This window comes from Aulostomus chinensis, chromosome 9 (genome assembly GCF_037954235.1).
Source record: "Aulostomus chinensis isolate RoL2024-O1b breed Wild chromosome 9, RoL_Achi_v1.0, whole genome shotgun sequence".
Classification (NCBI taxonomy): domain Eukaryota; kingdom Metazoa; phylum Chordata; class Actinopteri; order Syngnathiformes; family Aulostomidae; genus Aulostomus; species Aulostomus chinensis.
This window is the reverse complement of record NC_141328.1, coordinates 7,195,077-7,220,146: the sequence shown is the minus strand read 5'-3', so window position 1 is coordinate 7,220,146 and position 25,070 is coordinate 7,195,077. Positions and strand designations below refer to the sequence as shown.

Genomic DNA, 25,070 nt, shown 5'->3' with positions numbered 1-25,070 from the left:
AGCCCTAATACTTATTCAGCATTTTCATTACCCCGCTTGCATGGTTTTGGACACAGAATACAATTTCCACTTTACTTGATTAATATGGTAATGCGCAGACAAACAAACTGTTAATTTGCTGACATAATTAGGTGAAACTGTGCTGATGTTATACTTGCTGGTGTGCCGTCAGCTGAACACAGTCCAGTGCTCCAGGAATCACTGTTATTGAGACAAGCTGTCAAGACCCACTGACGGAGAGAAAAACAATAACACTGCGAGAGAAGGGCAGGGAGGATCATGTCAGCAAGGGATAGCTCAGGGGAATGTGATCGAGACAGAGAGTGCAACTAAACACAGCTTCAGCAACGATGATCGTGACTGAATTCTTGACACGTTGTCTTTTTTTCCTACCCTGTAACCCTGAGATATGTTGGTAAACTACCTGAAGAACAACCCCCCAGATTGTGAATTTAATATAACCTTTCAATCACACATCCCATAGGTCACTGTACACGCGTTGTAGTCGTTAATAACACGTGTTGAGATAACAGACCCTACAGTAGGTAACTTTGACATAAAAATGTCACATACAATGTACTTGAACATATTCCTAAAGAATTTATCGCTCCCCGAGGCACACAATTAAACCTCTTTTACTGTATTGTATTGTGACTTAGTTTTTTTTTTCTTCCCACTATATAATTTCAATTGAATTTCAATCAAACACACACATACATACAGTATATATATATATATATATATATATATATATATATATATATATATATATATATATATATATATATATATATATATATATATATATATATAGTGTGTGTGTGTGTGTATATATATATATATATATATATATATATATAGTGTGTGTGTGTGTGTGTGTGTGTGTGTGTATATATATATGCATACTGTATATAGGGGTACCAGTATTTCCTCATGATGACATTCATTTGATAGGTGAGTTGCTTGATAGCTTCTGCATTGGTTCTGACTCTTGGTTGAGTTAATGTTCTTGAGAATATTGAAAATGGGCTCCTTTCAAATTCCTTATTTGAGCATCTTTCAAAAAGACAGGTTTGTGGTGGTCATTTCTCTTTGCCTGCAGGGAGTGTGTGAGAGGAGTGTATGATGGGAGCATATTTTATGATTGAAGCGCATCTGTGGCTCAGTTGTCACAGTCTGCTGAAAGATGCTGTAAATCTAAGCGCAGACATGCTCTCTGTTAATAAGCTTTTTATTCCCATTGTAAACGGCAAAGTCCATAGTTTATGATCCCTGTCATATTCTATATACTCACATATAACACACACCTGCACACAATACAAACATTCCTATCACACCTGTGCTCCCAATTTACAGTTTTACCCTGCTCATCCCCAATGCATACTGTGTCACATACTGTAAACTAGAGATGGTTGATTTTATGCTTGTGAAATACTCAACATTAAAAGATAAATGATAATTGAAGCGTTTTTTTGTTTTGCATTAACAAATGTTGTGTTTTTTTAGTTTGTTTGTTTTTTTGAAGTACTGATGCAAATAATAGACTAGAGGAGGGCTTGTAGCCCCTAACATCTAGTCTGTCTGTCTGTGTGTTAGCAGGCTAACTCAACTCAATTCAGCCACAATTCATAAGTAACTTTTTTATTTAAATTTGTCCTACAGTTCCATCAGTGGCTCTGGTCAAATAATTTAAACGTCAGTTTTATTCCTCTTTGGAGATCTTAGGGTTAATTGTCCTACATTTATAAAGTCCCCTTTTCTCACAGACATTATAATTGTACACACTATTTACTCCCTTTTAATACAAATTGGTATCAAATAGAAACAGGTATGTATCATAATTGATGAAACAAAAAACTACATTGACATGCCTTCTTGAGTACATTCTGAGAGGGTTGAACCAAATATGATTCTTGATTTCACACAAAAATGAATCAGTAACATATACTTACTTTCTTCATTTTTTCAAATTTTTTTTTGTTTTTTTTTAATATTGCTTAAGGCATTTGTAACAGAGATTTAATGAATTTGTCATCAGCTTATTTGGAGCCAACGCAGGAATGAGGGGAACAAATTCACTACTAAGTGATTCACTACATTGTGTTAAGATTACCACACAGTATGCTTGCTGAGAGGTACTCAACATGTTAAATATTTGAGCAGTATTAGAGTAAGGGCGTGTGTAAGTGAGGTTTGTAATTGCAAGGTTGTCAAAGCAAGACTGAATCAGTTTTTGTACTTTATTTCCAGAAATATAATTTTCATATTTAGCTATATAGTCATGATAAGAGTCTTGCAAACATGATATTCAGAGCTTTTGCCTTGAGACATTTATGCCACAAACCTCCCAAGTGTTTCCAAAAATATCACTGTACTTGTATTCGCTCCCGCACACCTGATCATGTCATATTCCTCACAATTTGTTCTCTTTTCAGCCACAATTTGGCTGTCTTCAATTTAAAATGTAGACAACATTTAACTGTTGAAAGAAATTCATTGAGCGTTACAGTTAACAAAATGCGGTATCTATAACCAGGTGTTGGCATTTGTGATTCCTGTTCCTGATGGATTCCTGCTTTGAGACTGCAACAACATGGGCGTCAAGTCACTAACTGTTACCATTTACAGCTCCCAGCCTCCTAAATGAAGCTTTCTGTTGTCTTAAAGGTCACAAATGAAGAGGGGAAAGTTGCTGAGAGAAAGGAGAGGAAGGAGGGGCTCCAAGGACCACCTCCTGTCATCATGTTCTCAAAGTCCAGCCTGAACAGCTCCAAGGGTCTACGGAGGCAAAAGAGGGACTGGGTGATCCCACCAATCAATGTTGCAGAAAATTCTCGAGGACCGTTCCCTCAGATGCTCGTCAGTGTAAGTGACAGATTTCATCACATCACTCAGTTGTTGCGAAATTATAGTCGTGATTTCTTAAGGGCACTTCATGGCTAACGCTGATTGGGGAGTGAAATGAATGGTGATAAAATATGTTTGGAAAAAAAAACAAAACAGGTTTGTTCTCAACATCCTTGCAGATGATTATGCTTTGTTCCTCTGATGTAATTATAGCCTCAAAATCTTACGGTATTTAAACTGGCCTGATTTGTCCTAAGACGTTTTCCCCCCAGGCACAGAGCGGGCTCCAGAACAGCTAAGCAGCTAAACTCTCCCACCGTATGATATTCTCAGGGTTCACAGTGGAACTTAGGTTTTGTTTTTTTTTTCTACTCCTTTATGCATCAAATTATTTCTTTTTATCCCGCCTTTTCAGAAAGGTTGCCCAAAGTTCAATACAATTTCACAGCACCTTGCTAACAATACAATTTGTCACAGGAACTTTACTGAAGCCTGGACTCTGGGCCTCCTGTGAGATGTAAGGATAAACTATTTTTTTTCCAACCTCGAAAACATGAAAAATAGCTTGACCAGTATGTTATCCTTCAAGTGTTTTAATCTTATAAATCTAAATCTAAAATTTAAAGACCTAGAAATATACATGTGGTAACCCCCCAGCGCACCAGAATTCAACAATACTGCATTTGGCATTGAGTATTGGAATGTAGCACCAACAACTGGTGACCTCTATTACTATTGTCAATGTGACATTTCCGCTTTGCAAAACTGCCTCCTTAAATAGTACAAAATACTAACACAATGTGGAAACAGTTGGAGTCTCTCGGCCTGTCTGTCGAAGGACCATGCCAGGTTTGCAGCTCACCATCAGTCCAAGAGCGAACCGCTTCATTTCCTTCTGCTGTTTTCCTCTTTTTGCCTGAATTATCTAGCAATCAACTTCTCATCACTATGGACAAAACTCCCACTTTATCCCTTTTGTGTCTTAGATTGTGCAAATGATGCATTTTCCTTCTCTAGTATCCGTTCTTTGTTTTGCAGCAAGGGTTTATCCAATCCCCAGGGGAAAGCCTCAGGAGCTGCTTGAAGAAAACTTTCTATTCTGCCTCCTTAGAGTGTAACAAACAAAAAATATAAAGCTAAGAGGGGAGAGAGTTTAGTCTTTTTTCTTTTTTTGAATTGGGAGTGCTTGTGCAGATGTGTAACGTTAGATGGCCACAGTTTAGCATTCCGATCTAAGAATCCTCAGCTACTGACTGGTGCTACACCAGAAACAAACTGGCCAGACTGGTCAAGACCAGAGAGAGGCAGAGGTATTGGTATCAAAGGAACATTTGAAAGTGTTGCGTGCAGCCAAACACAATCCACTCTGTGCTGTAAAGAGGTCCGTCAGGGGCTGGTGGATTGGTGAGAGTGGAGCATTCGCAGTGGAGGAGAAGTGATGCGTGTTGATGCCTCTGTTGGGCTCTCAGACTCCCTTCTCTCTCTTTAATGATGACTGGAAGGCAGGCAGGGCCATGCGGAGAACTGGAGATTTTTAACAAGGAGACAGCTCTGGGAAGTTGAGGGCACGGGGATCATTCTGCCGTACTTATTGTTTATTTGTTTAGTCCACTTTGCTCCTTCATGCTTGTGTGGTTTGTGTGTTTCCAAATCATTTGTCTCTTTCAAAATTCCAAGCTAGGAAAGTTATTTTGGCCTTAAATGTTAACAAGAACATCTGTGACATTTTATATGGTAATCAAAACTCTGAGAACTTTATATGAAATATGTCACTTTCTGCCAGTCTCATTTTTGTCCCTCATCCCCCTCCGCTGTATCTCTCAAACTGCGCCATTACTCAGTGCTCTGAGGCTGTGTGATGCCTCCCCTAATGGCCTGTGAAGTCAGTCTCTTTCCTAATGGGCTGTTCTGTCATCCAGTGCAGCGCTGAATGACATGCAGGCAGTGGCCTTCCCAACATCCTGTGGCTTTTCTCCTTGGACAGGGTGGGTGACAGCAGCCGTCACCTGCATCTCCGCAGGTCTGCAGCACTGTCACTTTGATCAGACCAGTACGGGATCGGGCAGGTGTCAGGACAGAAGCACCAGTGACTGGCCTTTGAGCTTGCAGCCTGACATGGCTCGAGGGGATTGTTGACTGCATAGGTAGAATCATGATAGAACTGTACTCCCATCGCTCTTTAAGGCCACGACGGGATCAGACCTCAGTGAGACATTATTGACTGTTTCTTATTAATAGCAGTGCTGAAATAATTTCTGTGACACTTCAGACACCACTGTACGTCAGTGTGTGGAGAGCAAAATACAATTCTCTGCTTGATATTAGAGCAATCCAGCCTCGTGTTGCAGAGTTGAACGAAATGTCACCTGGCGGTGTGGTACAGCATTTCCTTTATTTCTAGATAATGACAACAGTGATTTTGTTTACAACAAATGGGTAAGAGTTCGAATTGCAGAAGAAAAATGACTGTTGCCTCGGCTTTACAAAGTAATAAAAACTAGGAGGTGGTTATTGCGAAGTTAAAGTCCATTTGTGAAAAAGACTAGACTGAGCCACTGAAAGAACACAATGCTGCAATTAAAACGTCGTCATTACTTTGAGGAGTTCTATGTACTTTTTTGCAAATGGGGTTTAATTTTGGCAGCTTTTTCTTAATTGCGTCTTCCTCAAATATCCCTGTTTTGTTTTCATCTTATTTATTCATCTTTGTCTTGTTTTCATTGAGTCAAGTTTTAGTCAAATGAAAGTCTGAACATTTTCGTACCTTAATCAAAGAAAATAACTGTTTCAGTCCAATTTAGAGCAGAAAACCAATTGATCGAAAGATATTAAATTGCCAACAGTTTTCATAATCGATTAATCATTTCAGTCGAGCATTAATTAAAAACATTTTGTGGTGGACTCAATTTGCTCTTTTTTGTTATTTACAACTCTAGGTTTTGCCTATTGGATCGACAACATTCATGTCCTGGCAATTGTTGTAGCCTAAATCATGAATCGTCCCAAACATTTCAAGTTTTTGTCGATTAAATTTAGTGGCGCATAACTTTTAGCGAAAAGTAAAATTAAAATTCGAGCAAAGAGTGCAGTGCAGAGGAAACAGTAAGACGGTCTAGTGAAATCCAACAGAAGAAGGGATCAAAAGAGATTTAAACAAAGAGTTGGGAGGAGCAATTTTTCACCATAAACAGGTGTTCTTTGTCATTCTCTTTCTTCTGCTGCCAAACAACCATCAATAGCATGTAAGGGACATTGATTTTTCACAGAGGCTTTTTGAAACCTTCCATTGATCCACACACTTCTCCTACGGCAGGAGAGGCATCGATTTCTTTTGCTCGGGTAAATAAAGACTCAACACAACTATACCGCCAACCCCCCCCCCCACCCCCACCCCCACCCCCACCCCCACACAATTCCCTTAACCCCCTATTAGAACAACCGTCAGCAGAAAAATGTACAAAAGTCTGATGAAACAACAATTTAGCTGAGCAGAAAGACAGGCTATGAATAAATGTTTGTCCAGTAAAAATACCCTTTTCATTACACTGTTAGCTTGTCAGTGTGAAAATAATAGACGGAGAGGCAGAGATGTATGCTCGGCCTGTCAGGATGGCTGGTGCTGGTGAGGTCATGCTGCCAGATGAGAATGTGAAGTTTCCTTTCAGTTTTCAGACTTTTTTAAGTAGAGAATTGTAAAGACGTTAAGATTTGGCGCGTTTGGGGCTAACACGAAATAGATAACACTGAATGACTGAACAGACTCCTACTTAGCATATAAGAGTAGATTCTTATAGCATTCACCCCTCTTCATTCCTCCTTCCCTGTGTTTCCCTTCTAACAATAAACTGTTCCCTCTTCTTTTACTGTTTGATTTGAAAAGAAAAGATATTTATATTTGAGTACTTGGATAAGAGATGTCAGGTTGTCTGCAATTTTAAACTGTTGTTTTATTGGATAATATTTCTTCTGAAAACATCTCTCGATCCTTGAGACTGAGCAGACAGATATTCTTGATAAAATGTGGCTGTATCCTTCAACAATCGGCGAACATTTTATTGACAGGAACACCGCAGAGAGGAACCGCAGCAAAGGGAGCAATACGCTAAATGAATGAGTACTTGTCTAAAGCCCTTAACTGATAGGAGCAGAGAGAGTCGAACTTAATGGACAAATAATTTGCACCAGTAGTTTATGTTGCCATGTATTTCCTTGTAGTGGTTTAAGAGAATAAGTCTGCATGCGAAACACTGAACAATAACACCAGTGTTTGTATCTGATGCGATGTAAGTTGCAATGCATCTGGTGATGTTTATTGTCCTCGCTGCAGCACCTGTGCTCCACTTTCTGCATCTCTCTGCATAGAGCGTGTTGAGAGATGCATCTTTCGAAGCAGAATGAACACCCCCCCCCCCCAAGGTGTCTGCTCTCCTCTGCGTACATTTACCAGTGATTAATGACTGCTTCGCTTCACTGACAGACATAGCATCAACAAAAACACCAGTAATACAGACAAAGACAATCTAACAGAGAACCTGGAACAAAAAAGTACATACAGTACACAGTAAGTGAGATGACTGTGTGGAAGCTTTTTTTTGGGGTGGGGGGCACAAAGAAGGGTGGGTGGGATTGTGAAGAACAGAAAGCAGCAGAAAGAAAAGGGCCGGAGCAAAGGAGGGAATGCAGGGCTACACAGGGATTAGAGGCACGTCTGTGTTTGGGTTAAGCCTGATAGACTTCCTGGACAACTACTTTTCACAGACTCTTCCCTGGAGTCGAAGGAATCCTCCTGGCATCTGCCACCACAACACCAACTCCAACACTGCACCGCTCCAGTCAGCCCCCTTCATCTTTTTCCACTCCCTCCTGCTGAGACATATGCACATAAACACACACACTCCATCACAAATATACAAACAAATGCATACACAGGCACTGAGTGAAATTACTTGTCCTACACAAGCAACAAACAAAGGATCAGCACAGCACATGTGTTGTATTGTTGCCTTTGTATATGTGTATTGTTTGGGGGTTTTGTTTGGTCACATTTCTGCTTTATCCCTGAACAAAGAGAAGAAAAGCTAAGCTGAAAAAAAACAGGACTTCATTTTGTTTTGTGTTTCTTCTTCATTTTTTTTAAACCTCGTCCACCAGAGAAACCACAGGATGGTTAAACGCGGGGATGCAAGTATGTAAGGATCACAGTCCAATCCAACATTTGGTCGTGAGGAAACCCCATTGCTGCCCATATGGAACGCTTTATGAATGCTGAACGCCGTTAAGCTCATTTTCCTAGCTAAATAAATTCAGACGTGTTTGACTACACAGGGTCTATCAAACACAAGTACTGTACAGGATATGCGCTCTTGTATATGTGTTCAAGCATATTTTGTTCTGGGCTCAGATTCTTTCAGTGTTCTCTGAGCTACGAAAGGTCCTTTTCTTGGCAGACTTACAGCCTCAACACACAAGTACTCACACACACACACATACACACGCACGCACGCATGCACACACACACACACGACAGAAAGTCATGAAAGCAAGGAAAGAAACAATGTCTCTTTCAGATATGTGTAAACCTCCTGTAGAGGGTGGGGGAAAGCAGAGAGACCTTGGTCCACACATGGGGGGAGCACAAACAGTCGTGTCAGCAATTCATCTGCTCTTTGTTTTGACTCAGGAGCACATCTTGGCTCGTTTTAAACTCTTAGCGTTTTGTTTGATTTCCCCTCCTGGAGAATTCACATGAGGTATTTCCTTTCCAAACCACAGCTGTGAATTTTCTTCCGGATAAAATAACCTCCCTTTTGAAACATTGTAAATTTTTTGGTTAAATAAACTTTTTGATGTTGATGTTTTCATTTATTAGCAGCTCGGATCTAAAGATGTTCATGTCAGTCGGTGGCTCCGTACCCCACTTCGGTTCAGACAGAATTATACCTACATATGTCATATGGATTGTCACGATAAGTTGTATAGACGATCGTGGTTCTCAGAGAATTACATTTACTGTGAAAAAGATGTTGTCAAAGTTCCGATTTCATCTCTAAGTCTGGCATATTGGTTAAATCACTGACTGCTTTTGAAGGTAATCTGAGAAAACACTAGGAATGGATACTTCGACAAGATAAATGTTACTATTAACCGCTATGGCCAAATATTTATCTAGTATTAATGTACTGCTTCTTTAATGGTTTACTTTAAGGATTAGAGTGGCTGCTTTTGGTGATAGTCAATGTTTTTGTGTGCACAAAAATGTCCTTGCATGAAGTATGAAGTTAATATCAATGGACCCAGCAAAAATGAAAACCGACTGTAGGAACTTGAGGACAAGGGAACCATAAGTACAGAGTAAAATTCTGCCAGAATAAACTTTTAAACTCTTTTTTACAAGGACAAACAAGAAGAAGAAGAAATAAAATCATAAATTTATCATTGTAATTGTAATATCATCAAAATCCATTGATGATGTTCCTCCCAACCCCCAGATCAGCAATTGAGAGCATGATCTATCCCGTGTGGGATTAATAAAGTATTGAGTAAGTGTAAAGTATTCTTATTCTTATCTTTGGGTGGAGTTTTAACTTATCCTTTGATCAAAACACTTTTGCCTGGGAAAAAGAAAATGAGATATCAATAGTGAGTAAAATCAAGATGATTTCTCAAAGCTGAAACATTTTTCTTTTAACTGCTTCACATGTATTGAGGCATCAACATAACCGAACGTGTCCAGAAAATCCCTGCTAATATTCTTCCAATGGCCCAGAACTGTCTTCAGGAGCCAGGATCTACAACTTGATCTACATCCCCTCCAAATTTAATCACCTGTTTGTATCTTTCCACAAAATTTAATAAAAATCAATACATTGGTTTTGAGATATTCTGCTTACAATCATCACATTGATCACATTACCTCCCTGGAAGAGGCAATAAATCATCCTGCATAACAAACATGGTGTATTCTGCAAACCACAGACCACCAGGGCCAATGGCAAATTGATCTTCCCCAAAATGTAATGAGCTTATTTGTTACATCCCTCAACTGATAGGCATCCAAGTGCTTGCAGATTCATAAAGACACACCAGATTGACAGACAACGGATTACCATGAAATTTGATTCAGACAGTCCTCTTTATTCACTTGCACATCAACCTTTTGCGTGTGTGACTTTAAAGCCTAGGTCACGTTTTTCAAACCATTCATTAAAAATGATAGCTGGGATGAAAGCGAGAAACTAACCTTGATGGCAATAGTGTAACACTACAGGAAGTTGAGAGTGCTTTACATTGTTACCCTTGCTAATGGAGTCTTAGTGATGGAGGTACACGTTCCTTCCTGTCTTTTTTGACAGATCGGATTATTAATGAAACATTTGACCATAAAAGCAATTTGAACATCTTCTGAATAGCATGAGACTGGAATGTTTAAGAGAGGAGCGGAGCATATGAGGGCACATTAATATCTCACGCAAGGAAGTGTTTGAGGAAAATCATTAGAGTGAATGGCCTAACGGAAACTTTGACAGCTCCATTTATAGTAGTTTGGATTCCTGTTCCTACACAATCCACTATTAATGCTCTCTTTATGTAATATTCCTGTCTTGATATACTGATGAAGTTCATCTCCCTTTCTGCAATGAAATTAGTGCAATCACTATAATTGCATTCATTAGCCCCAGGAAATGGAGTCTCCTATCCGGTATGTATTTGTCACAGCATTTGGCCTTTGTTTCCATAGAAGCAACACTTAATCGTCATTGTTTAATTTCCCATTAGTGAAGTTCTGGTAAACAAGTTCATCAAGCATATTTAGCAATGGTGTATTTTTCAAGAGAAAATTTTTGAGCATTTGCCTTACTTCATAAACCCAAGGCCAGAGCTGCAACCACGGCTTTACTGAAGCAAAACAGAAACCCTGCCTCAGCCACCCACTCACTCACAGACAACACAGAGGCGCGCGCACACACACTAACACACAAACACACACACACACACACACACACACACAAAGAGGGATAAACATATTTACATGTGTGTTTGCTGGAACGCTTTCTTCTCTGATATGACATCAGGCAACACCAGGCAGGCTCCCTCTTGGGTTGAGTTGGTGTTAAATGAAACAGTAAATCATCTCACCAAAAGACACACAAGTTAACGTGTGAGTCAAGGGCAACAGTTCTAGGCTCTTTAATAGGAGATGAGGAGGACTTTATGAAGGCGATAAATAACAGCTTAACAAACAGCCTCTGTATGGTTCCCCGGAGGTTGGCCCCAGTGACCCTGTGGATCAGCAGGATGAAGGAGAGCCAAGAATCCCTATTCCTCTAAAGACATGAAATAATAATGTGCAGTGAAATTGGAAGAAAGATTTTCGGAAGGGGACACTGGGAGGTGGGGACAAAGTGGGGGCAAGAGTGGTAGTGATTGTTGGTGATATGAGACAAGGTCATTCAAATGGAAAGGACAAGTTGACAGTCAGATTGAAAGTAGAGCGTAAAAGTAGATACAGAGGAAATTATACGCACAGATTAAGAAGACAGAATGCAAGAGAGGAAGAAAGACATTCAGACATTGCAGTTGTGCCATCAGATAATACTTTCCTCCCACATCTCCTCAGTAATGTTTCCATGTTTGCCTGAGAGACAGACCTAACAAAATAAAATCTAATTTAACACAAAGCTACCGCATTTGGAGGAAATGGAAAGAAAGAGTAATTGTGAGGGGAAAAGTCCTTGGGCATGAGATTGAATTGAATTGAAGCACTTTTGAATGCAAGTCATGTGTTGTAAAATTCTAATCTCTCTTAATGTGCTTGTATTTTTTCCATTTTCCCCTCTTTGGCTCTTTCTCTCCTGGGGGTAAATTGTGAAGAAAATCAAAACCAGGGTCTGCACCAGAATACTGTGATCCTATTTACTTTGTCATTTACAATGAAAGACCTCAGACAAAAAAAAGAAAAATCTTTATATGCATGCAAGTATAATGAAATCTGTCATGGAGTGACTGGGGTTTTTTTTTTTGTATGCTGGTAAAACAGCCCAACCATACTCACCCACAGATATGGAAGAGAACACATGAAGATCTAACCAACACCATACATCATTACTGTGCATGTGGGTTATAAAAAAAAATGAAATACTTTACAGCATCTCAAGATGAAACAGCTCCTAAGATAAACAATTTAGCACCAGATAAAAAGTTGCCTGTATTTTTTTATCTCGTCCTTTAACTTTGCAGGCTTCACATTACTTATTTCAGGCCAATTCTCCCTGATGCTGCTTTATACAGTTTTATTTGCTCCTCATTTTCAGTAGAAAAGAACATTTCCTCCAAACACCCTATAAAAGCTTTAACATCCCACATTGTTCATAAAACCAGTGTGATGCATAGCTCTCAGCACAGGGCCTGGCATCACGTCATATGGGAGACCATGTTATGGTTCAACTGAGGCTGAGCAAAAGGCTTCTTTATATAAGGTGATTTGTACCGGTTGCTCTATAGTCAGTGTCACTTTAAAGAGGAGTCAGAGTGAAGCCAAGCGACTGGGGAGGCTGAAATATCTGCTGAATTTCTGCACTGTTTTCATGATGACTACCGGGAGGAGGAGGTTCACTGAAACTGACCTCTGTTGGCTCTGATCCACTTTCTGATCCATATCAATCAAAGAATGACAGACCAGCTGCAAAGCAAAAAAAAATAAAAAAATGCATGTACACCAGCCATCTGTATGTCATCCCTCTGATACATGGGCTTATGCTGGAGTAAAAATACAAAGACGTGAATCCAAAAACACACATCTATGGCTGCACAAATACACACACACACACACACACACACACACACACACACCTCCTCATTCATCCAAGGTTCATTTGTCAAGATGACAGCTGGACTCTTGCTGTGGAAGAGTTTGCCAAGCAGAATCCCTTGCTTGGTTAGCAGCAGCCAGAAAATCCTGGGAAACATTCTGACACACACACTTAGAGGCTGGATTGTGACTGTGTATGTACAGTATGTGTGCATGTACACAGGAGTGAGACAGCCTCTCTTTGTTTTTACACGCATGCAGATGTTAATGTACAACTTTTCAAAACACCCAGCAGCAACATGGCAAGGTCCAGCCCCTCTTCAGTTTCTGCCTGTGCTTGGCAGGGGCGAGCTTGGCAGGGAGCAGCCCATTTTGTCAAGCTTCCAGTCAACATCAAACAAGCACACTGCTCTACCTGAACACCTTTCCTCCCACCCCTCTCCCTTCACATCTGCGTCCTTAGACATCTGTTTACCTCATGATGCCCCTGACGTATACTGTATGTGTTCCCTTTCAAACAGCCTTTCAGCTGTGTCCACGGGAACCGTGTCTGTCCAGTGATGTAACTGGATATTTCTCTGACCAGCCTGACAAAGTGGATGCAAGACAAAGTTAGTCAAGTGGAAGAAGATCCAGTGAAGGTCGCATGTTTGGTCGGAGGGGGAAAGTGTAGCTTACAATATGGATCCATCCCGCTAGACAGATGCACAGTTGTACAAGCCCTGGCAACTTCACTTCACATCCTGTGTCCAGGTTTTCAGCCAAAGGGACTCTTGATCTGCTTCTTCTGATCATTTCACTGCCACATTCATTTTCCACCTGTCTCTCTAACTGATTCCGTCTCTCCTCCATCATCTCTGTTACCATTTCCTCTCTTCAATGTTGCTTGAAAGATTTCGTGAGAAGAAAATAAGAAAGGGTGTGGGAGAAGAGTGTGTATAAAAGGTGGATGTGAGTGTGCATCTGTGCATCGGAGGAGGGGGTAAATGACTGGGAAAAGTGCCTCAGCAGCATGTTTTGTGCCGCTGTCACACTCTTGCTCTGCCTCTATCTCCTCTACAAGTATCCAACACTCTTTACTCTAATTACCCAGATTGGGTTTCCTGGGATTGAGGGGACAAAGGAGGGAAAGGGAGTTACAGGAGGTCCTTCATATTGTCCTTGTCAAAGCCTGGGGGAGCAACTGGGGAAGTCATTCATGCATCCATCACATTTCTGATTTCACAATTTAATCAGTCCCCTAATGAAAGAGTGTTGGGGGGGGGGGGGTAAAAGTGAGATCGTGGCCCTCACACTCTAACCCTGCTAAGCCAAAGCTAAGAGGTGCAGCCACTCTTTGTCTGCCATTACAAATGCTGCCTTATTTTCATTCTCTCTGTCTGGAAGAAAGGAGGGAGGATGAGTTGTTCCATTGTTACCTCAGGGGAGAATAGCACCTCTAATTTGCCATAAGCCTGCACTATTAAAGACCAGACTTCTTTCACACAGCAATAATTGGAAAAGTCATTCACTGCTTAACTTCCATTTCCCCCATGTTATTTTCACTAATGTGGAGGAAGGTCTTTTAATAATCTCATGTGCATCACTTCCAGCTATTATTCAACTGACACAAAAGTACAATGGGCACACTATCTCTCAATTTCATTTCACACACCACCAGTAAGTGGATTAATCTAAAAATGCATCTTATTGTCCCTTCTCTTTTGTCACTTAAAAATCTGAAAAGAGCTTCCAAATCACAGAGAGCACTGAAGCAGTTGCAGTCTGTGGTCACTCATTTTAAATTTAAAGACATACCACAATACAAATGTTCTCATTAAGCTGCATTTAAATTTATTTTCTTTTAAGATATTTTCATTATAAAATAATGCTTTTAATTAATGTCATGGTTTTGCTCAGAACTGAAATTCGTCACTGTTAAAGTGATACCCAGTAGCTTCATCTTTTGACCTTTTGTATATCTGTGGGTTTGAGTTAGAGTATCGATGTGCATAGTTTTTGACATTGAAATGTCAGTCTGAAGCACAAAATGTGACCGTTGGGTAGAAATACGGTAGCCATGCTACACAGTGCTTCAACTTCCTGTCTCTACGCTTGAAGATTTTGCATTGTACTGAGGCACGTCTGCTTTAAGTTAAATACCAACAGCATCATGCAAATTCCCGTAATAATGTATCTAATATGCTCATGTTTCTTAGTTCATATTTTTTTTAACTTTTTCTATCTTTTTTTTTGGGGGGGGTGTGAGAATTACATCTAAGGTGGCACGATGGTACAGTGGTTAGCACTGTTGCTTCACAGCTAGAAGGTTACGGGTTTTAGTGCCCAACTCCAGCACGGGATCTTTCTGTGTGGAGTCTCCATGTTCTCCCTGTGCCTGCGTGGGTTCTCTCCGGGTACTCCAGCTTCCTCCCACAGGGGGAGAGGGGATACTCTAAATTGATCCTAGGTGTGACTGTGAGTGTGAATGGTTGTCTGTCTCTATGTGTTGGCCCTGTGATGGACTGGGGACCTGTCCACCCTGCTTCACACCAAAAGCTGCAGGGATAGGCTCCAGCCCCCCCGTGACCTTTGACAGGATAAGTGGAAGAAAATGGACGGATGGATAGAATTACATCTATGAGTATTTGATCATAGTCTGTAATGACAGAAATTTCACAAGCATGTACTTAAGCATATGTGTTGTCATGAACAAAGTTTGGGTTGATCTAACTAGATGGAAACCCAACTGATTCAGAAGGGGTTGTGAATGTCTCATTGCGATCAGCGGCACGGAGGAAAGGTCAGGATATCCCCAATGTCATTAGGATACATCATCTGGGCACAGTCTTGCAAAATGTCACAGTAATCCATTCAATAATTGTTATGATATTTCAGTCTAGTCAAAAGTAGTGGACTACCCCGAGGGTAAATACTCTCTATAGACAACTTTTTTTGTTTGTTTTAGCCACCTTAAAGCTATAGACTTTCATAAATACACAGCCATGTGTTTCATATGTATATGCAGTCTCCTTGACATCATCCCCAGCTAATGAATACAAGATGTTCAGTTTTATGTTGAAGGTAGTAAATGCATCTTGGAAAATTCTAACGTCAGATACTCAACATCAGTGCTGTGCTACAGTACCTTTTGAAGTCAAAGCTAAAGTCTGTGTTTTGAAATTGCCACAGGAAAGCTCTTAATGCAGTCATTTGCTGATTACAGCAAAAAAACACAGTGAAATTTTATTTTTTGGGGTTCACTAGACAAGTTTTAAATTGAACAGATGGAGTGTATATGAGATATGCCACGCCGCCTAAAACTCTTCTCCTGTCTCAGCAAAGTTAAGCAGCCTTTTTGTGACCTGTTGTCCGCTACTTGTGTTTCTTGTCTGCCTGTTAGGCTTTACTGTACATTTATGGAGCATATTTCTTCAATTTGTTCCTGTCAGCATTTGTATTTGAAGTAGGTATCCCTGTTTGTTGTGCTTTGGCTTCCAGCTCTTTAGGGGTTTAGGGGTTTGCTGTGACTTTGCTGTCTGCGAATGACAGATTGTTTCGACTGTCCTCCTGCTCACTGAACCGCTGTCATTCTCTCAAACAGGAGCGCATCACAGCACACCTAATTGGCACTGTCATGACAGACTTCTGCATGTGTGTGTGTGTGTGTGTGTGTGTGTGCGCCTGTATGTTCCTTTTGTTTGCATTACTTAATAATTTCTTCTGGCTTGTTTTTCTGTCAAACTGTAATGTGTGGTCAGGAGAGAAACCATCCTCTATGTATAAATATCATGATAAACAAATGGTATCTCCTGGGGTGTGTTATTTGTTTTCCATCTCATCTTTTCAATCCCAAAACAAACTTAACAGTAAAATTTTTCTGCCGTTCATCGAAAAAAATTAAAAACCACAAATGTCTTCTTTTTTTCACACTGTCCTTCACGATGCCAGACTATCAGATGTTTGAAGTTCTCTCTCTATATGATGCACAAATCTGCAAGACAATTCAATTTGAAAGGACACTTTGCTTTTAACGTTTTTGAAATTGAAGGTTTCGTTTAGGTGAATATGAAGCGATTGAAAGAAATGGATGTCTCCCAGTAAGTTTTATAAATGAGTCTTGAATGCGGTTCAAGTATGCACCATTTTCTGGCATACATATTTTTTTCCACATGTATCACATTTGGCTATTTGATATAGCTGCTGTTTTGTGCCATGTGCTCCAGTTAAATATAACAACTAAAAAAACCAAACAAGCCAAGTCGTAAAAGCTGTGCCGTATTACCAAATCTGTGCACGGTTTTGAATTGTTTCCACGGCAGATACAATGTTCCAAACTAATCCGCAGCACATGGCCCTTGCTTTTCTTTGATATAACATGACTGTGATGCAAGCTGAAGCTGCTGGGTAAAGAAGCATGTTTAGTCTAGGTCATGAGTCACTATAAACAGTGTCTCCCACACAGAAAAGAAAAATAAATATGTAATACTCTGCAGTCTGCAACTCTCTATAGAATACGGGATTACAATTTGCATAATAATTGTTGCATTTGCACATTGTTAAGGCAACTGTAATTGATATTTTCATAACATCAAGCATCAAATTACAATGTGCAGTGTCAGAGGTATTAGTGTATTGGTAGCAATGAATATAAAGATTATTTTCAACTAACTCTACCCCCTCGACATTATGGAGATGAATAGTGAGTATCAACGCATTGTTTCACTGTTTGGCCAGCAATGCTACTGCTTAAATTTGTTTGCAGGCATAGCAGGCTGGTTATTCTAAATTCTAATATTGCACTATAGACTTCTTGGTCAGCACTGAATGTCTCGGGAGTTGGACATGACCATGAACAGAGTTAAAGGGGAATACATGCTGGTATTTTAATGGGCGAGAAATTTTATTTTGTTGCTAAATGCTGGATGTGTAAAGAATATATTTTCCCAGCAAAATAACTTAACCATAACTGCTGTAAATGAAATGTCAGTGTCTTGTCAGTTTTAGGGTTAAAAGCACATCATGTACAGTATGTACGTGCATTGGCAAAATCAAGGTTAATGTTTGTGCCACAGTGTGATCAGAGCACCAACCCACCCCCAACACACCATTAGGCTGAAAGAAACATGTATTTAGCTGTGTGTTTGCACTTGCATTATGTATCCCTCTTAGATCTGACACAACCAACTTGAAAACTCCCTCAGTATTGTGGGGGTATATATTGTATATGGATACTGCAGCTTTCTTTGCATGCTAAACCAGGCTTTTAAAGCACATCATTAGATTTCATGGGGGCAGATGGGGAAAATGGAAATAATCATTAAAAATTACAATCGGTTTGCTGACGTACTTTTCTGAAGAACAAGCGTATGATTGGCTCCTTCTGGAATCTTTCAGATGGTTTTAAAGTTTAAGGAACCAGTAATTATCATATGTTTGGATCTGAATCTAATTAACCCTAGAACACTAGAGGATTCTTTTGTCATTTTATAGGGTCCCCCATGGTACTCTTTTTTTTTATTTTAAGTGACATTGCATATTGGGAAATTAAAGAGTACTTCAATTTAGCATACAGTGTTGTACTTTGTTATATTTTGATGAAAACTATATTTTATCAGAATATTATATCAAGTACATATACTCAACGTTAGTGATGGTGTTACTAATTCTAACGTTAGTGTTCTAGAGTTGAATAGAAATACTCCAAAATACAAATATATCACCAAGCCATTCCTATCAAGGCTTCAACTTTATTGCATTTTTGTTTCATCTGTGTGGGTCTTCTCATTTAATACTCTAACAAATCTAAGGTCAGCTTGACATTGACTCTCCCCGAGTTCACAAATTCCCCATTGACTGAACATGATCAGCAAAGATGAAAGGAAACATTGGTGAAGCCGAGGAGGTGGAGATGAAGAGTGTAGAGGTGACTGGAGCATTCTGTCTCTACCGTGCTATCACACCAACTATGAGGCGCATGTAGTGTTGACTCACTCTTCTCGTGCAGGGAAGGTAATCATGTGGAACATATTTCACAACTACGCTGTTGTCAATGACTGGCTGTGCTTTTTACATAATTGATGGATGGATGGGAAATTTTAAAGGAAAGGGGTCACTTGTTTTGTAAAGTAATCAATATGGCTGGCACACATTCCCCGTTTCATTGATCATACATACACTGTTTCATCTCCTTGTTTAGTTAAAGGAAAACATCTCTCCTCTCTCTGAAAACAATAGCTGAATCTAAATCAGTTTCCCTCTTCTATTGCCAGCTGTACGATTTAGCAAAGCTGTCTTTTCTTGTTTGGAGTTAACCAGAAACTTTTTGTTGATGTCATCACTTTCACAAACCCCATCTTTTCTTGAGACCAGCAGATGAACCTCAGCAGCATCAGTCTCAAACTGCGTGTACCAGAACACATCACAATCCATAGCTAATGACAATAGAACATATGTATATGCATAACATACTATCATGGAAATATCATCAATATACACAAAAAAATACATTAACTCTTTCTCTTGAACCCCCGCCCCTGCTGAGACAGGACTTTGGTAGAACTCTAGGCTCGGGCGCAGGTAATGATCAGTACTTTTTTTCTAATATTGCATTCATCAGTAACTGGGAACTGGAAAAGTTCTAGAGCTGGGAGAGAAGTTTATACCTGAATATCAAGCTAGAAATATCCTGCTAGACGGAGGTTTTTCAAACACTTAGAGGAAGGTGTGTCACTTTACTCGATCGTCTGTGTTGTAACTAGAGCTGGTGATTGTGATGTCAATGAATGCTTTTGTAAACTTACCTTTATTGAGCTCCACTGGAGCTAACACGCTGTTAGCTTTCTTGCAGGCTATTGAAGAATACCTGGCTGTTACCAACAGAATTTCCCTTGGGGATGAATAAAGTATTCTGATTCTGATTCTGATTCTTAACAGTGAACTTCATTTCATAATCTTATGGGAGATGATGAAGTTTTTTTTGCCATTTTTCTGTATTCTGAGTTGTTTTTCTAAACATATGCATATGCATAACATAATGTTGATATCTGAACGCTCTTTACATGATGCATTGCATAACGGGAACTTTCCCCATCCGCCTGAAAATACAGTCAGCGAAGGACAGTTTCTTATATTTCCTATATTTTAGGAATTAGTTTGCCCTCTGGCCATCATTTGATCAGTGCATGCAATCTGGAAAAAAAATATTAATGTTAGAACTGCATATTCATGGTTTACAATCAAGTCTAAGTCGTGGTACTTGAGTACATTTAAGAAGTGTTAGTTAACATAAATTTTTAAGTGAAGAGTAATTCGTCTGCACTCCAATGACTGCGGCGGTAAAACGGCGCTTCTGTGTTATTCATTTCCTTCTCTTCTTCTCCTCTTCCATGTTTTCCCTGAAGACCCCGTGGCATGATAATTTCTCATTTGATTTAGTTTTGCCTGGCAGAAGGGCACTAAGCTCAGTGATAAGATCTCCTTAAGAAGCAGACAAGTTGTCAGTAATGAAGGGAATTGCTTTGATCTGTCGACAAATAGGTCATTTAGACAGTGTCTGGTTTCTGATGCCGTATGATACAGCCTTGACTCGCTCTCTCTCGCTTTCTCTCTCTTTCTTACCGACTCACTATCTCTTTCACTATTAATCCTTGTTCACTATAGCCGAGTGCCTCTCATTCACTTTTTCATCCCCCTCTCTCCTAATACACATACTGAAGCTATTAAAACAATGGGAGAAAAAATTTAAGAGCCTGGGGGGAAAAAATAAGGTTTTGATTGTAACTGGTGCTTTTGAAAATGAATCAGTTTGCCAATTATTAAAAAATGGAGTCCTTTTTCATGGCGCGTGTGTGTGAGTGCACGCACTTGTATGTTATTATTTTGTGGAAGGTGGAGATAACATTTGACTGAGAGAGAGAGAGAGAGAGAGAGAGAGAGAGAGACAGATAGAGAAAGAGAGAGACAGAGAAAGGGGATTTTCATCAAAAGATATAAAAAGTATTCATATGCAGTTATGAGAATTTCTTTGTATCCTTTTAGTTTTTTCCACATTTCTTCACTTCCTGAAGCTGAAATGGCAGACTGACAGTGAGAGCTGCTCACTATTGAAATGACATTCTGCCTGTCAAAATATGCTGTGATAAAAAGAGTAGACTGACTACTGATTCATTTCTTTGACATCCATTATTGGATTCCTTTATACATAGCCATGTACATGTATGCATGTGATTTATTACATTATTAATCATGAACCAGACATCAGCCTGCAGCAGTTTGTCATCCTTTGCTCTTTGTCAACTCTGAACTATCCAAACAAGCATAGTGTAGTAACTGATAACGCAATGTTGAAGTTTTATCCTTTCTTTTAGACGGCATAAACAAAATCGGAGTGGCGGAGAAAATTGCGCCTGCTTGGATGAACGCTTGTCTGCATCTGCAACCATGCACAAATATTTTGTGAAGACAGAGAAGGATGAGGATGCTGGCAATGTCTCTCAACACTTTTAAAAGCGTCTATGTGAACATTGTGGGAGGGAGAGCTAATTGCCTGGAATGACTGTGGAAACGTGTAGCTGAATGTCTTTTACCCCCAAGCAGGACGACTTGGAAAAGGGTGAGAAATCAAGGGGGCGGGGAACCCCCAAATGGAATTATGGAGCGCTATCACTTCCTAACTGGTGAGGATTTATACGCCACTGCCAAGGCCAACGGATTGAAGTAATTTCATTTTTCATGCATGCCTTCTGTCCCCACAGAGACCTGAAGCGAAGAAAGAGAGAGAGTGATGAGAGTACAGCGGAGGGGAGAAATGAGAGGAAAGGGGAGGAGTGCAGAGAGGGAGTTGGAAAGGAAGGCAAGACAAGGAGAGGGGAGGAGAAATGGGGGATAAATGAGAGGGGGAGACCATTTGGCAGTAGGATGTGTAATAATTGCTTGTATTTTCTAATGTGACAGGATAGGTGGATGGAGTCTCTTTCCTTTGCTTATTGAGGGAGGGGGTAATGGCAGTACACTGAAAGTTCAACTGAGATGCTCGCTAGATGTTTGTTAGTTTGTTGCTGTAGAGGAGTTGCTTTGAAGTAATAGCCGCCTATGCCTGCAGCTTGTTAATTATCAGAGCTGTCAGCATTAATTTCGCTGAGATATTTGCAGAGTTCTCTGAAATTCTCTCGCCCCAAACCCCTGAAGAAAACACATGTGCACAAATAACATTAACCTGATGTAGTGACAGCTTCAGGTTGCATTCGGAATCAGTCACATTTTGTTTGAAAGATGCACCTCAACTGTTGTTGTTTCTAATAGAAAGTTGATGATCACGTTGATGCTAATGAGTGTTAGTCGTGGAGCTGACGGTGACAGCCCCCCCCACCCCACCCCCACCCCCACCAGTAGGACGAGATAGGCTGACACCTGTCTAATATTATATGTCTCTCCCTTGTCGTTGTTAGTTTCTCCAGCTCTCCTCCCAGCGGGGCAGAATTCCTGGTGTGTCAAAAGCCTGGCTAAATTGGTTCCTCGAGTGGTGAAAGATGGAAACAACTTTGAACAGTCCTCAGGAGGCTCTCCAATGAAATAGTCATTGATGAGAATAAATAGGCTCACCATTCCTGTCTTTGTGTGTGTGTGTGTGTGTGTGTGTGTGTGTGTGTGTGTGTGTGTGTGTGTGTGTACGCACACGTGTGCATGTGTGTGCCTCCATTAGCTTCATGGGTGGGCCAAATTCTGTACCTTATATGTGTGTAAATTGCTGTTTGAGGGTTGAATCTTGGTTTCTGTGGCATAGTGTTGTTATGGCTAAGGAGCTGCAGAAGACATCAACTCAATGACAGGTCCAGGGATGTGTGCGTGTTCGTGGATAGAATAAACATTCACACATAAGACATAAATCTGATTACACAACCGTTGTGGGAATTTTCTGCACTTTTGTGGACAAAAAAAAATAAGCATCCACAACTTAAATTTAACTTCAGTCATGAAATTGTAGGGTGAAGATTTGTTTTGAGGTTAAGCTAGGGTCATGTTAAGGGTAGAGCGGTTAGGTAAGTAGCGGTATGGTTAGAATAAGTCTATACAGGAAATGAATGTCTTCTGAAGTAATGGAACCATGACTGTGTGTGTGTGTGTGTGTGTGTGTGTGTGTGTGTGTGTGTGTGTGTGTGTGTGTGTGCGTGCGTGCGTGCATGCATGCATGTACGGTGTGTGTGCCCACATACAGAAGTATGATTGAGCCATTTTGTGACTTTGGCTGATGTCCATGACTTCTCGTGTCGTTAATGGACAGAAATGGGATGCTTAGTGGTTTGGACTCTATTTGGGCATTATATTGGAAAAACTCCACTAAATGAGCTACAATTACACAGCACTTCTCTCCAAATCACAGCCTTAGCGGTGCACTCAATGTCCCTATTAGCTGTCTATCCGGCAGAAAAAAAACAACCAAAATACAGGTCTATTTCTTAAAGAACATTCTGCCTCCCATCTCCCACACTCATTAAACAATTCTCTGCTCCTGTACCCCTCTTGTGCACCACTAGACTGGAGGCTGTGTGACAATATTTTTCTGTTCTGGCCCATATTTGCCTCCTCAAAATGTGTTTATTGTTATGTTGCCTGTCGTTCCTTCCCTAATTATACAACAATTACAAACTCACAATGCAATCTCCCTTCCTAATTTTCATCATCATTCACAACTTGGTTGTGTTCCCGACATGGTACTTTATAAATCTCCACCTGACTTTCAAAGTTAACTGTGAATGTATGTTGATTTCATTTCCCTCTCCCCAAAATATTGAATTGAAACTTCAATTTTGAAACAGTCCAATTGTGCCGAACAGAATGCATCGTGCTCCCCTGCAGCAGCGCTAATGGAATCCTTGAGTATGCGGTAGCTAGAAATGCCAAACTGTGATGAATGCATGTGTATGTGAATGTGAGAGTGCGTGCCCTCAGTGTCCTTTTGTGTTCTTGGGAGTGTTTCTGGTGAATAATATGCAATGTCAGGTTTCCGAGATGTCTGTGTAAGGACAAAATTATTCAACTCCTGGGCTGTATCTCACAAACTGGTCTTTGAATAATAAACACCTCACCCTACACATTGCACTAAACAGATTTTGGATTTTTTTTTTCTTTTTTTTTGTTCCCTGGGTTATCAGCTGGAAATGCATTTTCTTCTATTTATTTGTCATTCACAGATTCGTTCGGACCAAGATCAGGACATCTCGATTAGATACAGCATCACTGGAGTGGGAGCAGATCAACCACCCAATGAGGTGTTTAATATTGACCCCGTACTGGGAAAGATGTTTGTCACCAAGCCTCTCGATCGAGAACATCGGTCATCCTACCATGTGAGTCTCACGCACATGAACACGCACGTGCACAAGATGTCATCTTTGATAAAAACCTATGAGATACTAAACAGCCAAAACAATCATGGTACAACGTTAGACGATAATCACTGTACTTGTGAATTTTAACTTTACAAATCATCACAAAAAAAAAAGAATTAAACGCATAACAATATTTATTTATACAGTTTTATTACATCGTGCATGAACATACTGCATCAAGAAAGTAAAAAACATGTCCTCTGAAGAGCTGCACGTATGCCTTCCAGCACTTTATCACTGTGAGGAACAAGGAGTGAATTTCTAGTTGAACTTTTTGCAAAAGGTCTTAGTGGAGTAAAATGTAGATCACACAATGTTGTAATTAGCCATTTAGCTTTTAGCCCGTCACGTTGTCTCACCGCTGTGAGAAAAACAAAGGAGACACATCCATTAAAACAAGAAAATAATACAGAGGTATGAAGGGCAGAGTGAGAAAATGTAGACCTATTCCAACCTTTTGGATGTTTACTTTCTTTCCAAGAGTGACATGAGAGCTTTGGTGAAATCTCATGTGTGTTCACTTTGAAGATAGAGTCTGGGGGTATTAAACATAGCTTAGCATAAAGACTGAAGGGGAAATCGCCTGGTTCTGTGAACACAGCATGTCTTGCTTGTTTAACCTGGATGTTTCCAAACCTTTCAGCCCCAATGCCAAAAATAAAACTGCCAAAAACTCTCAACCATCTCTATCCCTGAATGTTGTTGATGGATACAAAATTTGCATGCACACGCACTAAGAAGCTAATCCAAAATGAATGTATTACTTTATTTTGTAAAATTCTTGCAATTATGGCTAAAATTTCTTAACATTCGAGTTCTAAAAACAAAAAAAACATCTCATATCTCACAAACCCCTGGAGCATGTTGACCCCCACTTTGGGAGTTTCTGGTTTAAATGTAACATGAACAAAAATGGAACCAGTTTTGTCTTGTTGCTGCCGAGAAAATACACGGTTGATGCTTCCACGTTGTTAGAAACTGCACTTGATTCATTCGATCTGAAGTCTTTATACCTGCCACATTACTGGTATTTATTCAGTATGTTA

At 40.0% G+C, this 25,070-nt stretch overlaps 1 protein-coding gene across 1 annotated transcript in view; it reads left to right on the top strand.

Annotated features, from left to right (window-relative positions):
- LOC147255633 (cadherin-4-like) overlaps window positions 1-25,070 on the top strand; it is a 243,318-nt gene that overhangs the window by 178,821 nt on the left and 39,427 nt on the right. Inside the window, exons 5-6 of the mRNA XM_086213454.1 lie at window positions 2,668-2,865; window positions 23,827-23,982. Coding sequence (XP_086069580.1) covers window positions 2,668-2,865; window positions 23,827-23,982 — 354 coding nt within the window. The remainder of the gene's footprint in view (window positions 1-2,667; window positions 2,866-23,826; window positions 23,983-25,070) is intronic.